Source organism: Colius striatus, chromosome Z (assembly GCF_028858725.1).
Source record: "Colius striatus isolate bColStr4 chromosome Z, bColStr4.1.hap1, whole genome shotgun sequence".
Lineage (NCBI taxonomy): Eukaryota > Metazoa > Chordata > Aves > Coliiformes > Coliidae > Colius > Colius striatus.
This window is the reverse complement of record NC_084790.1, coordinates 63562603-63578444: the sequence shown is the minus strand read 5'-3', so window position 1 is coordinate 63578444 and position 15842 is coordinate 63562603. Positions and strand designations below refer to the sequence as shown.

At 38.0% G+C, this 15842-nt stretch overlaps 1 protein-coding gene across 2 annotated transcripts in view; it reads right to left on the bottom strand.

Moving 5' to 3' along the window:
• PTAR1 (protein prenyltransferase alpha subunit repeat containing 1) overlaps window positions 1-15842 on the bottom strand; it is a 39654-nt gene that overhangs the window by 8946 nt on the left and 14866 nt on the right. For both annotated transcript variants that reach the window (XR_009820885.1, XM_062018621.1), the window contains exons 3-6: window positions 14075-14141; window positions 10666-10770; window positions 6559-6772; window positions 33-352 (exon numbers count right to left, since the gene is read on the bottom strand). Coding sequence is in view for 1 of the 2 variants with exons in the window: in XM_062018621.1 (XP_061874605.1) it covers window positions 33-352; window positions 6559-6772; window positions 10666-10770; window positions 14075-14141 (706 nt within the window). In the remaining variant the exon portion in view is untranslated. The remainder of the gene's footprint in view (window positions 1-32; window positions 353-6558; window positions 6773-10665; window positions 10771-14074; window positions 14142-15842) is intronic.

Genomic DNA, 15842 nt, shown 5'->3' with positions numbered 1-15842 from the left:
AGATGAACACTCTTTTGGTCAAGTGACCTTACCTATGACACCACAAGGTTTCATGCCCTGGGTAAGTATCAATCAGTTCAGTGCAGAGCTCCAACTCTTCCTCTAAACAGTGGGTGAGATCCACACTCTGTTCTTTCACACAGGCAGCTTCTGCCCTTGCACTTTCCTCCTCCTCCTTTTGAAGGCTAAGGCTTTGCTCATTTACCATTTGGTTCTGTACCAGCACATTATTGTCAGTCACAGTTCTGCCTGTCAAGGACTTGAGTAAGAACTGGCGGTAATGAAATCCACTATGGTCTGAGACGTGCATGGATACCCAATATTTAGTGCATGAAAGTTCATCGATGAGAATCTGAAACAAAAAGCAGTGACAGTTACCAACCAACATAAAGGAGGAATTACCAACGTTGTTTCTGTATTAACCTCTCCTTGTGAGCCAGTGTGGTAATGGTTTAAGAACACATACAGAAAAATTAGATAATCACTGAGCCTTTTCCAACGTGTGCTGATAAGTATCTTGGCATCTATCCACAAAAGAAATTATACTGCTTCCCAACTTTCAAAAGAGTTATCGCCGACACCTTCCCACACAGGAAAAAAGAAAAAAAAACCTAAACGATTTATGATGAAAAATAAGCAACAGTTTAAAAATCTCAAATGATTAGGAATAAAGACTATTTAGAGGAGGTAAAAGGCACACATTACTACATGGATATTCATTACAAGTATCTTAATTTTTGCCTAAAGCATTAGAGGAGTCAAAACAGTGGGTGAGTTGCCTTTTTTAAAAAAAGATCATTTAAAGTATTTTTCACTTTTGTTTTTCACTAACATTATGTTGCAAGTCCAAGAACCTGGAATTTTTTATCCATAATTAAGTTGCTCTTGGTAATCAGTGAACTCCAGAAAGGCTTTCACAATAACTGCAGCAAATACTTACAGAAACAATTGTAGTCTCCAATGAAACACTACCAGCATCTAACAATTTTCTCTTAACTCTGAATGTTTTTAAAACTTCAAAACCTATTCCTAGGAAGACAAGTGAATTTGGCTACTGAGGCAAAACTTTTTCTTTACTTTCTATATTACAACAAATGGCTGTATTTAAAGTCTTTAACCTCTTTCCTCATATTGTTCCTCCTCTGGAGTTAAAACTCTCCAAAGAGAACAAAACTACCTTTTTTGTTTACAGCTAAAGACTTTGGATATATTCTTGCTTTATCTCTTCGTCCAAGCTACCTACATCATTTAACAGGATGATGCAAAGGAACTTTCATTGGCACAAGTCTGTCTTTTTTTTTCCTCCTGCAGAATGAAAAGCAAAGCTTCCCACAGAGAACACTGTTGAAACATACAAGGCTAGTTATACACTTTCTTGTTGTGTACCTGTTCTAAAAGGTATTACACAGGAAAAGAAACGACATAAATAGTGCCACACAGGATTCTTAAGGAGGCTAAAACTTGCCACCTGCAGCTCTGAACTAAACCACAATATCAGCTTCCCTCTTTGATTACATTTCTGAACATGAAAATTTAAAATCCTATTAAAAACAGCATAAGGCTTAAGGGCTACACCAGAAAAATCAGACCGATCTTTATTCAGCTAGAACTGATACTATGCACATTACATACAACTTTAATCTTAAAATAATTAGATTCATTTATAAGCTACATAATTACAGAGGGATTACAAGGATCCTGCACAACGTAAATAAAATGATTCCCAGCATCACTACCTGAACTAGAAAATCTCTTTCAGAATAGCAAGACAGAAGGTTGTCAATTGAACTTCTGGATGCCTACAAAAGCCAAACCCTGAATAACAGAAGGTGCTTCAAATAACTGGAGGTAAAATAAAAAGCCGGCTAATGGCCAACTGGAGTTCTTCCTTACCAAGCAGTTTTCACCATTTCCACACTGAACAGCACAAGCCCTTTACCACTCTTCTCAGAGAAAAGAGGAAATGGTATGAAAACGCCTTCCTTCTCACTCTTGACAACCTCTCACAAAGGGTCGTCTTCTGCCTTCCATGGTGAGCTGAGTAGTGCAGAATTGGCATCCTGCTCCAGAATAGGACATACAAGCTTGGTGAACTAACTTTGCCTCAACCTCTGGGTCTGCACTCCCTCTTACACAATCCCCCATCCTGTGCTTGCTTTTTCAAAGTGCTTACCCGCCATCAACTGTAGCCCAGAATTTTCTCCCTGGTATGTCATATTGGGAAAGGAAAAGGAATCCTATGTGGGCAAAAAAAACTTTTAAGGATAACAGATATGTTAATGTCCACTCACACAAAAGACAGGCACCTTTGGAAGCTCAGTCATCTACAAGAAAGCCAAGGCCTTACTACAGATGTCTAACCTTGTATCTCATAAAGCTACTTTTGTCTTCTGAACATCACACGAGTGAGGTGATGCCTCATGACAATCACTACACTGCTTGTTTTTTTGCTTGTTTTATTATTGCAGTGCCTCATCAGTCACTCTCCAATTTGTAATTACAAAATTGAGTATCCCTATCTAAAGAAAACAAAAAAATTATTCATCTCTACTGAACTACATCCTGATTTTTTACCTGCATGATTTCTCTGAAGCGTCATGATGTGTATGAATTTTAACAGACTACACTGATACACTCGTTTGCTCTGGTCCACTACCTAATTATACATCCACTCAGTAGGAGGTGCTCATTAGTTAAATGTACTGTCACATGAGAGCTGAAGCCAAACCCTCCCATCCTCTTCTGAGGCAAGTAGTCCAATACCAGAATGATTAGATTGGTTGAAACAATATATTATTGACAAAACCTTAATTGATATTATGAACACAATTCAAACACTTCACAAATTTGCTCATGTTCAAATTCTACAGGAAAAAGAAACTGAAATTTCTATCTTTAAACAAGGCAATGTATAAATTGTCTACTGCAAGAAACATCTATATTCTGTGAGAAAAATCTTCCTATAGGGCCAAAATTTTCTTCTCTACTATTTTATGTATTTGCCCACAGTTTGAACTGAGATTCAGCCTGATGAAGTATTAGGACTATCAAATAAAACCAATAAAACCCTAAATCCTACCAAAGAACCTACTCCCTCAGATCCTCCAAAGCAGGCCAACAGTTTCATGAATAATACACCTGCTTTGATACATCTTATTTTAATAACAATAAAACACATTTCTGAAGGTTCCTTCTAACCCTACCATTATATGATTCTGGGCCTCTGTTTCCTTGTACACTGCAATAAAAACTACCTAAAGCTACAAGTAAGGTTTTTATTATAGCAGAAGTGTGGCCTCAAGGTATTCTAACTTGAGACAACCTTGCAAGAAATACATGGCTGTAGAATCATAGTGGTTGTTTTCACAGAATCACAGAAGGGTTGGAAAGGACCTCAAAAGATCATCTAGTGCAATCCCCCTGCCAGGGCAGGACCACCTAGAGTAGGTCACACAGGAACTTATCCAGGTGTGTTTCGAACATCCCCAGAGAAGGAGACTCAACAACCCACCTGGGGGTTTTATCTGCTATTTTTTTCAGCTTGGTTTAATCTTACATCTCAGTGGAATTTACTATTTTTTTCAGATATTCAAATACACAAAAGACTGATGTTGCAAAATGAGACACCAAGCAAGAAAATAACCAGTTTATTTTAGTGAAAATCTGTGATGTGTGGTTTTTCATTGACCTTCTTATTTACTTTTTTCCTTTGTGAGATGTTGTGAATCAACACTTTCTAGTTCTGTCTTTTAAAGTTATCTAGACACAAATGTGATTCCAAAACTCTTAATATCTTATATGTCCTACACTTTTTCCTATTTTCCTACATTCCAAATACCTTCAGCTAGGACATCTAAAGAGATATACTGACGGTGTCAAGAAAAATCCTAGTCAATGTGGAAATTTCCCAACAGGTTAAATGAACTGCTTGAGGAACTGCAGCACCAGTGAAATTTTGCCAGGGGTTACAAAAGCTAGTTTTTCCAACTGGAGAAAATTATCAGTTATTTAGTAATCAGTCTAAAATGACCACAAGTAGAGGATCTGGGATAGTAGGCAAGGCAAAAGGACTTGAACAAAGTTAAAACACTTCCTTCACTTGTCAGCTGTCACATTGACAACTGCCAATGAATAAGTCCACCTGAGTAATTCCAGGTCTGAGAAGGGTTATTTATCATAATTCACGGAATCATAGAATGGTAAGGGCTGGAAGAGACTTTTAGAGATCATCTAGTCCAAACCCCCTGCAGAAGCAGGGTCACCTAGATCAGGTCGCATAGGAAAATGTCCAGGTGGGTCTTGAAGACCTCCAAGGAAGGAGACTCCACAACCCCTCTGGGCAGCCTGTGCCACTGCTCCCTCACCCTCACAGTGAAATAGTTTTTTCTTAAGTGGAACTTTTTGTGTTTCAGCTTCATCCCATTACCCCTTGTCCTGTTGCTAGCTACTATACAAAAAAGGGATGTCCCAACCTCCTGACACTCACCCTTTAGATCTTTATAAATGTTAAGATCTCCCCTCAGTCTACTCTTCTCTAGACTAAACAGCCCCAGTTCCCACAACCTTTCCATCTTGGTGGCCCTGCACTGGATTCTCTCCAGAAGTTCTCTGTCCCTCTTGAGCTGAGGAGCACAGAACTACTGGACACAGGACTCCAGACGAGGCCTCATCAGGGCAGAGTAGGGGGGGAGAAGAACCTCACTTTACCTGCTGGCCACACTCTTCCTGATGTATCCCAGGATGCCATTGGCCTTCTTGGCCATGAGGGCACATTGTTGGCTCATGCTTAGTTTATTATCAATCAGGACTCCCAGATCTCTCTCTGCAGAGCTGCTCTCCAGTAGGTCAACCCCCAGCCTGTACTGGTGCATGGGGTTATTCCTCCCCAGGTGCAGGACTCTGCACTTGTCCTTGTTGAACCTCATGAGGTTCCTCTCTGCCCAACTCTCAAGCTGGTCGAGATCCCGCTGAATGGCAGCACAGCCTTCTGGGGAATCAGCCAGTCCTCCCAGTTTGGTGTCATCAGCCAACTTGCTGAGGGTACACTCTGTCCCCTCATCCAAGTGGTTGACAAAGATGTTGAACAAGACTGGCCCCAGAACCCATCTCTGCGGAACTCTCATGGCCACAGGACTCCAACTTGACTCTGTGCCATTGATGATCACCCTCTGGGCTCTGTCATTCAGCCAGGTCTTGATTCATCTCAATGTCCACTCATCCAAGCCACACTGCTTGAGCTTTCTGATGAAGATGTCATGGAAGACAGTGTCAAAAGCCTTGCTGAAGACAAGGTAGATGACATCTGCCGCTCTCCCCTCATCTAGCCAATTCCTTCTGTATATTTAAATTAGTAACGGATAAGTGCAAAAAGCACTCAGGGTGTTACCCTGATCTTCCAACTACTGTTAACTACAGCATAAAATGACTGGAGTTCTAATTAACAGAGTTAACTTTCTTTGTCCTCTTTTTTAAAAAAGCTATTGAAGACTTATGTCGAAGTTCCCGTTTCCTGTTAATATGTACCTCTAACCCAAAGATAAATTCCAATCTCTCCCAATCCTGTAATTCTTCAATTTTTCCACAGCTACCTTTTCATCCAAATTTGTTAGGTAGATAAGTCCAAATTCTCATCTGTGCCTACCTGATGGAGCCTGGAACACACTTGCTATTTCCCACCAATCTGACACAGTCATTTTTAAAGTTTCTAAGGTGACTATTAACAGGAAACACCAGCAAAACAACACACACTGCTAGCAGTAGTTGGCCCATAAAATATAAAAATAACAGCTATAGGACCTCTGTAATCTGCACTAAATCCCTCCCTCACTCCTCCCATAAGGAGGGCAAAATGCAATTGCTGCTGTTAAAAGTGAGTGATGGATGACTGTATCAGTCTAATATTCACTAGGAATTCACCTAACAGCTTAAAATCACAGTATTACAGAACTGTTCATAGAATTTTAGGCCACGTCCCATCAACTAATTCAATCTGCTGCAAGATACTACCATGTGATCTGAAATATTTGCCACATGTCAGATGTCCCTGCTGGAACCGAAACAGCTCGATCAGTCCTCAGTTTAAAAGGTGTCAAAAGACACTGTTGGAGCTGAAGAAACTAGTTACAAGCACTACTATGCTTTCTCTGAAATTCTTCTGTCTTTACTTAATCTTTCAATATTCTGAAACTACAGCTAAAATGAATAAAAGTATCAAAACACAACATTGCATTACATTATCAAAATAGTACCTGCCATGTATTAGCTTTTTCTCTATTAGGCATTTCAAGATTATTGCTAGAGGAACTCTTTTTAGTATCCTCTTGTTTTTTTCAGCTCAGAATCTCATTTTTCTTCCTGCCACAAGTTCATTACTACTAAGTCAAAAAGAGCTTGCCTGTTTTTAAAAAAACATTTCCATGCCACCTGTGCTAAAAATACGACACTCTCCACTCACGTTTTATGATCTACATGGCAAATCAGTACTTTCAATTTTTTTTTTTTTTTTTTTTTTTTTTGAAGACAAGGAAATTTAAGACTTTACTCACTACTGTATTATACCTTGACAGTTAGCTTTCCCAAATGCTGTATAACCCAGATGCGATGGGACCAGGCATTGTAGTTGCTTGGGTATCTCCCCGCAGCTTCAGAGCAGAGATTCATTTCCTCCTGCACTAGTCGGTGAATTCTCTCCACAGGTGCTGCTCCCAAGTTTCCTTTAGTCACAAGACTGGGCAAGGAATCTTCCTGAATTAGTTGTTGCAGGACCCATCGTCTAGTTAAATGATGTACAGTGTTAATGGTGAGAGCAATTTTAAATCTTTCTGATATTTCAGTTATCTAAAGTACACTGTAATTAGATGGCAAGTAGTAAACATAACCATCTGCAGTCTTCCTATACTGAAAGTTATGGCTTTATGATCACACTCCAAAATAACTTCACTCTATCTGTTGCTTGTTCACTCACTGTAAGTATTCATGGCTCCTTACAGCACACTGAAAACAGCAAATTTATGAATAAAAATGTCAGAACTGTCTGCATGAGATTTCTAGTGAGCTCCTCTTGCAGAGAGAAGTATAGCATTGAAATAAAGTATCCAAAATGAAACAGAAAATTAGACTGAACAAAAAAAAGTAATTGCTTTGTTAGTATTTTTTATATAAGCCAAATTAGTTTCAGTACATTACCAATGTCAAGAAAGTGCAAAAGACTTACTGTTTCAAGAGCTATAGGTATAACCAAAGCACATGTTTTTACTGATGAATTATACACATTTCATTTGAAGTGACTGAGATAAACACAGATTCCTACATGACATTATAATTTTACTTTATACTGACTTTTCGTAGTAGTCTAGTAATATTTTTAGATGTGTATTTTGAGAGGTGTCCTCAATGCTGCAGAAAATGTGTAATGGCAGACCTTACACTAAACGGTCCTACAAAAAGGGATCACAGATGTGTAGACTTTCATGCAGCATCATATGTCAAAAGAATTGCAGAGCGCCCATTATGAATGCTCTGGAAAGGTAGACATCTCTGGTCAATGACACAGAGGAATTTCTACTTCATACTTGTTTACATATGTTTCAAACCACATTAGTTGCTACTTTCAGAAAGGTGTCATTCCCGGTTAAAAGAAATCAACAAATAAATTAATTTTATTTATACAGTCAACCACTGTTAAAAAGAATGGTAATTCATCTGCAGTTTCTCTCATTTGAAAATATTGATAATATTCTGTTCAACATCTTCATTAATGACCCTGATGAGGGAAGAGAGGGCACTGTTAGCAAGTTTGCTGAGGATACTAAACTGTGGGGAGTGGCTGACACACCAGAAGGCTGTGCTGCCATCCAACGAGACCTGGACAGGCTGGAGGGTTGGGTGGTGAGAAATCTAATGAAATTCAACAAGAGCAACTGTACAGTCTTGCATCTGGGAAAGAATAACCCTGTGTACCAGTACAGGCTGGGGAATGAAATGTTAGAGAGTAGTGTAGGGGAGAGGGAGCTGGGGGTCTTGGTGGACAGCAGGATGAGCATGAGCCAGCAATGTGCCCTCATGGCTAAGAAGGCTGAAGGCATCCTGGAGTGTATTAGAAGGACTGTGTGTGGTCCATAGGTCAAGAGAAGTTCTCCTCCCCCTCTATTCTGCCTTTGTGAGACCAGATCTGGAATATTGCTGGTGAGAGTTCAGCACAGGACCACTAAGATGACGGAGTGGAGCATCTCCCTTATGAAAGGCTGAGGGAGATGGGGTTGTTCTGCTTGGAGGAAACTGAGGGATGATCTCATTAATGTTCACAAATATGTAAAGCATGGGTGTTAGGAGGATGGAGCGAGGCTCTTCTCAGTGATGTCCAATGATAGGACAAGGGGCGATGGGTACAAGCTGGAACATAAGAGGTTCCAAAGAAAAAGAAGAAAGAATTTCTTCACTGTGAGGGTGACAGAGAACTGGAACATGCTGCCCAGATGGGTTGTTGAGTCTCCTTCGCTGGGGACATTAAACACCCACCTGGACGAGTTTTTGTGTGACCTAGTCCTGCTCTGGCAGAGGGGTTGGACTAGATGATCTTTCGAGGTCCCTTCCAACCCTTAAGATTCTGTGATTCTTGTTCACTGGTATTTTTTAAACATACATTGTGTCTTTTTCTCGTATTAAAAAAAGATTTAAACTACTGGAAGACAATATTAAAGATAATTTATAAGAATGCAATTTTTCAATTATGTGCATTTCTCAGCAGAAATCACTAGCAGTGGACTGAAGCCAGTCTTCGCATCCTGGCCTCCTATATACTACTACTGCAGCTTCTGGAATTACCAGAAAAAAAACGCCGGATTATTCAGTGACAATTACATATTCAATAGATAAACTGACTGTATATGCACACGATTTATCTGAAACCTCCTCAAACATATAGTAAAGGCCACAACGCAAAATATATGACAGGTATTTTGTTATCTTTAATGAATGTGTCTACCATATGTAAAGAAAACACAATTATATGTTTAAATGAGTTTTATAAATTACTCCCTTTTACTTTTCTGCACTTCTGTCTGAGATTTGCTATCATGAGGGAACAGAAAACAAAACATTAATCACTATGCTTATTAGAAAATAAGATATGCAATCATGGTCAGCATAGCCAAATCCAAGCAAAACATTTGTGCAGCCATCCTCAAATACACTTTTCTGGTTTAGGCAAATATGAGAAAGGACAACAAATTGTAACACTGTTAAAATACTCCTAATTTAAGATTGTATCAAAGTTATAGACAGAAGTTTTTATTATTTCTAAGATGTAAATAAATATTCAGAACCTACTATTCTGACTAATTTAATAGAAAAGTATTGATCAGTATAATGATACAGATGGCATCATGTTCAGCACTAGTACCTGCAAAATTCATAGTTCTCCAGTGTTAGCTACCATGCAGGAAAGGCTGAGTCATGACAAACTGCAAGATTTTTTTCTCGTAATTTCTATACACTCCTTTTGCTTCAAACAAAGCAATCAAGCAGCATCAGTAGTAGGGAGATGATAAAAAGCAGTTAAAGAATAACAATATTATGCCTAACATTGCAGAAATTCAGTGTTTTGTTGCTATACCAATGTTGCCAAGAAAGAAATTAACAGAAATTAAGTAGAGGCTTACAACTTAAGAAACATCTAAGAATATTTCACATATTACATTCTAGGTCAACTCTGAGAATTTTAAGCTGGTACTCAACAACTTCCTCTTCCAAAAATTCATCAGTTATCAGTATTACTGAAGCTTTATTTATGTTTCAGAATCTGAACTCCCTAATAGGGTGTAAGCTTTATGGTTCTCCTAATGCGGGACATATGAAGCAAACGTTACAAGCTTCTTTCCAATATTCAGTCTCTGAGGCTGTCTATAAAAGGATGAGTTATTCTGTTAAAAAAAAAAAAATCACACACACCAAGACCTTTTATTTTACTTTTTTTTGTCTAAATGGAGCTGAGCAATGGATCTATACTTCGCTTGGATGTGTGCCACTGGTATTTTATCTAAATTCAGTCACGACTGAGATTGTTAGCTTTGTGCATTTGAATGATTCTGGAGTTATCTTTTCAAAACATGCACTCTGTTATTTCAATATTTAGTAGTGCTAACTTAATGACATTGCTTAAGTTAAAAAATATAAAAATTGATTCAACGAAACCAAAAAGAACAGTACTGGAATGGAAAAACAATGCTGGTTATGCGGATTAGCTTTTACACATTCCTGTCTTTCAAAATGCTTATAGAGAAGCAATAGACTGGCAAGTTGGAAGAGGGAAGGAGAAACCCTCAATGCTCAAATACTTACTACAGATAGAATTCTCAGGCTGAGAATTTTAGGTGTTATATGACATGATAAACCTTTAGGAAATTTTATCCTACCTCCAAAGTGTATTTTAAAAAAAAATGTAGCTAGAAAAGGTGTGTATAATTTTAGTTCCCAGTGTAAAATACAGGCAGGTATCAAAGCCTTTCAAAAGCCAAAGTAAAGTATTTCACAATGACTAGCTCAAACAATCTGATATATTTCTAGACATCCTCCTTCATCTATGGTTCTTCTTTAAATGAGCACACAAAAACACCCTATCAAAAATGTTTAAGTTTGGGGAGGCAAAAGAAGGCAAAGGAAACAAACCTATGAATCCATGTTTCTGGACTCTTTGGAAACCTGGTTAACGCCAGTTTTCCAAGATGCAAATCTTTCAGTGGATTTAAAGTGCCAGACAGTATTAATTCTTTCCTATAAAAGACAAAATAAATTTGTATGAATAAAAGTAGTAACCTGAAAAACAGAACACAAATCCCAATAACAAATAGCATGGTGCTTCCTGTGTATTGTAACAAAACTTCACTGAGTTTACAATGCCTTTGGTGGATTAACCCATTCGCTATATATATGCACATCCTATTCAATCAGGCCCAAGACAATAAACGCAGATCAAAGAATGTTATCTGAACACATAAAACCCATTGATTCCCAAACTTAACTGAAAGTCACATGTTTGAGTGTTAGGCTATTCATAATACTTTCTATTAACTAATCAGAAAGCCAAGGAGATTGAGCTGTACACTCTAAAAACATATTAATAACAAATGTAGCTTGTCTTTTTCTTTGATACAATGACTACTAATAGGGTTACATATATGAATAAACATTCCTTCTTGAAATTCAGCTATTAGATCATATTGTACATCTGAAAATAGTCATTATTCCACAGTCTCCTCACTTCTAGTTTTCATATACAGATCAAGATAAAGTCTCAAAGGTTTCTAAATTTAGAAAGAAGTGTGAAATATTCTGAGTGTGTAGAATGTTTCTAAAACTTAACAGAAAGGCCGAAGTTGCTAAATTTACTTACGTGTAAAACAATATTTGGCTTAAAAGAATTTGCGGTACCAAAACTTAATGTTCATCCAATGTAACCCTTACTGAGTGCTTCTGACAGAGGAAAGTGAAAGTGTGTATTTATCTTTCTCATCTTCTTTGCACAGAACTCCCTTCTACGACAATCTATTTTCTTTGTAGCTTTATAACTCCTACTGCCTGTCCTAAACATGCCTTTTTACACCACAGGAAGTTCAGTTCTTATGGTTTAGGTTATAGTCCCTGTCCTTATGGTAGCTTCCCAGTAACTTCTAAATAAAATGAATAAAAGACAAACTATGCAGGTACAGTGAAATTATTTAGAATAGCTCCAAAGCCAGATTATTTATCTCTTCCTATCAGGTAACATATTTGAAGTTTTTATGTTCTCCTGTACTTCACTAACCAGATACAAGCTCCTGTGATTGTCAGCTGAGCTTAAATGCTCATTAGCTTTCCACATCACCACTCTAGTCTTCTTCATCTGCCAAGTCCTGTCTTCTTTCAAAGGAAGAGATTTCTTTTCCCTATTCTCAAAAAACTCTCTTCCTATATCTTCAAATTCAGTGCTCTTGAGTCAACCACTAACTCTGAAGCTCTCAGCACAGAATTCAACAGAGGAAAAAAGAATTATCCCAGTCTAAAATTAGAGAGTAATTAAATTCTACACAAAACACTCCATGTGCGTGGCTTCCAATAGTAAATAACTATTATACCTACTATTTTTTGAGTACTTGGGAGGCTGTGACACTTTCCTTTAAAATAAAGCAGTCAATTCATGTGTGGAGGATATAAGAGGAATCTAGCATGACAAACATTCACGGAGTAAGATGAAAATAATCATCCCACAGCAGATCCATCATGTTCTGCAAGCAGAGTGCAAGTCCCACACAATTAGTTCCCAGCTTATACTAGCTGAGAATAATAATTTACATCCAGCACCTGTGAAAAACTTGGTCTGCCCTCTATTTTGTGCCTATGTCTGGCTAGGTTGACCTGCAATTTACTAAGTAGGAATTTCACAAAATAGAAGCTGAAAAGATGTGCCAATGAAGTGCCTGTCCTTCAAAAGTGCAAAAACCTAGCAACAGCCTAAAACAATGTTGAACCAAATTCAGCAAAGCAGTCCTTTGGCTAGAGCAGGCTGGGTGATAAATTTCACAGCTACTGACTGGTTATTAGCAACTTCTCTCTGAATGGTAAACAGAGCTTCAAAGACACACCACCAATCAGGCCACTGGCCAAGAATTTGGGGAGCAAGGTCACCTTCTGTAGTAATTTGTGTACTCAGGTTTTACCAAAGTGTCATAAAAGAAAAAACAATCCTCATGGTATTCCTTAACATTTTAAATTACAGTTACAACTTTGAACTATTCCTCTCATGTATGTAACAGCAAATTGTTGCAGCTGTCAGTCCAAAGAACCCCACTCCACACTGATAAGTATGGATGAATTTGCATGAAAAAAAACCCACTCCACAAAATCTAAAACAGAAACCTGAATTTAGTTTTAAGTACCACAAGATTAGATTACTGTAGTTCTAGCATTTATACATGCTCCTAATTCCATTTTATCACTTGAAAGCTACTCAAGCTATACATTTCCATGACAGTAAGCCCTTTGCTATCCCTTTCATCCTCCTTTCTTAGACCTGAGATGCTAAAAAGACACACACCACAGCAGAATCCTTCAAAACTACATCAGCAGAGAACAAAGAAGCAGCTGAAAGAAAAAGCAGCTGAATTTGCCACATCTAGGGCTGACAGCTATCCAGAGTCATCATCTTTCTAGGTAACTTTGGGTTTTTTTTCCCTACCATAATAATGTAGCTTAACTATAGAGTCCTACATCTTAATGAGAGCCTTCCTAGACATTAATGTGTATTTTCTGTCAGCCCTTTTTAAGACTGTCTCCAGTCCCACTTAGGCAACAAAAATAGTGTACTCCCTCATGTCTGCAATTTACACACACACACAAAATCAGATTACAGGGTTGGAAAGAACTGTTGCTTCCAGCCCCCATGAAGAGCAATTCCTGTTCCTCTTCCATAATTACTCCTGGTGAGGTATCACAGCATGACCAACGGTGAAGCTAGACTAATCCCAACAGGTACAAGTAAGGAAGAGGGTCAAGGAGAATGTGTTTGGAACAAAGGATAGCTGCCTTCCTCCTCTTCTCTTGCAGTGTATCTACTGAGCACTATTCACCTCTACAGGCTGCACTAGCAATGGCAGCAAATTGAATTGTTTTCTCAAAAGGACTCAGGTATAGTATCTAAAGAGGGGTGAAATGAAAACAGGGAAAACAGACAGCAGACAGGAGCTGGGCACTACTGCCTATCTAAAGGTTACAAATGGTTTTCCATAACTGACAGAAGGACGAAGGTTCAATGGGACTTTTATGTCCCCAAAATATGGGCCAAATATGTCATCACTTGTGAAACCAATTTTTAGGCTGCAACAACAACAACAAAAAAAACCCCAAAAACCAAAGAAAAGGCAAAAGGCAGTCTGAAACTATCTGAAAGCACACAAGATAGAAAAGATTTTGAACATTCCTTCAGCACTCCTTAGCTGAAAAGTTCTTCAGTATCACTTAATTACCACTTAAGACAAAGCTAATAGCTGACTCCCACATAAGGTCCAGGTTTTTCTGATGTCACTCATTGAGTGCCACATACCTTACGTTCCAAGCAGTGGTGAAGTCAGGATTCAGCAGCAGCAGGGTACATGTGGTATCTATTAGCTCTAAAAGAATTGAACAAGAAATACAAGGATCAATAATGACTTGTACACAGTAGCATTCTCTGCACTCCCTTACTTCCTTTCCTTCCTCAAAGCCTTACTTCCAAGGACTGCTGTACCTATGGATGCCCAGCTTTGCAAAAACATTTCTCTGTCTCATTCCCAAAGAAATGACAGATTAATCTAAGAGGGTGCAAAACCCACTATATCCCCTCTTTTCATTATTTAAAATAATAGCCTCCTGTCTTGCTCACAACTTACATCTAAGATGCCTGCAGATAGGAATTTCTGACCTCTACCTGTATTGCTACAATCAAACACACAGAACTCTGTCAGTGAGGGATGGCCATTACACAGAATTCTTCAGTACTTGGTGATGTCAATTGCAGATGCACTATATATGTTGTAAACAGAGAATTCTTCTAAGAGAATTCAGCAATCTTACAGTAAGATAGTACCATTTAAAAGATACCCTACTACTTCAGTACAACTCTGAGCTGCAGATGGCTGCCATATACTATACTGTTACAAAAAATATATATACTATAAAACCCTGTAGCTAGGAAAATGAAACTCCATAACCATGAATTAGGATCAAAAAAATAACTGCTATCTAACTGCACAGGCAATAGTTTAAGTAAATTCTGAGGTGACAGCCTTGCTTTGGACTGAGGTTTTAAATTCACTAAAAAAAGAGAACAAATAGAGCACTGCACAGACTGTACATTTCTGTATTACACTACAAATAACAATGTTGTAGAAACCAAGACTGAAATATTCAGTTGCTGAGAATAGAACAATAATTTCACTGTAATCTGGTCTTTCCCTTTTCAATCCACTGCACCATTCAAGCAGTTTTGAGTCCCACCATAGTAACAGTGAGGATTCATAAAGCATCTCCACTTAAGCTTGAGAGACTAGGGATTGTCACTATGTTGGCTTCCTTAACCTCTGCTCTCAGGAGACACACCATCACATTGTTCAACCTGTCCTGCAATCACAATTCTCAAATGTACATGGCAATTTTGCAATTGAGTAAGAAAAAGAAACTTCCTTCAAAACTGAACATGAATACGTAGGCTTTTACTGTCAAGAAAATTTGGCTACATTCACTGCTAATCACTCTGCATTTAATGTGCTAAATAGATGGTATTCCAAGTCATTTTCAGCAAACTAAAGGCAATTTTTTACTTTTTAAGGAAAAAAAAGGAAAAGGAAAGAGTGTCTATCTCGTTGCACTAGATCTCTGCTTAGCACAGTTAATATCACTGTAAAATGACATTTTTAAAAGATGCTGACAAAATGCAACAGTTATGTAGCATATTAATTCAAAATGTAAATGAACATGAATTTTGCTATCTTTGACCCAAGACTTTGAGAGGTTAATATTTAAGCAAGTAAAAAAGTGGAATGCTTTTGTATATTACTGTATGACTGCTTGTTCATTTATGTCCAAGAAAATAACTTTGTGTTACTGCTTGAGGAATACATTATGCAATCATAAAATGCAAGAGGGAGGAAAAAAAAACCTTTTTAATGTACTCTGTCAATTTTGCAATGAGCTGCTAATGGTGAAACTTCTAAAATTTCCTCAAGGAGCTAACTCAATTTTCTATTTTCATGAGTTCTACTTCATTTTTTTTTCTCCTTTAATAAAAGACACCCTTTTAAACACCTTTTTGTTGTCAGGGAATTTATACATCT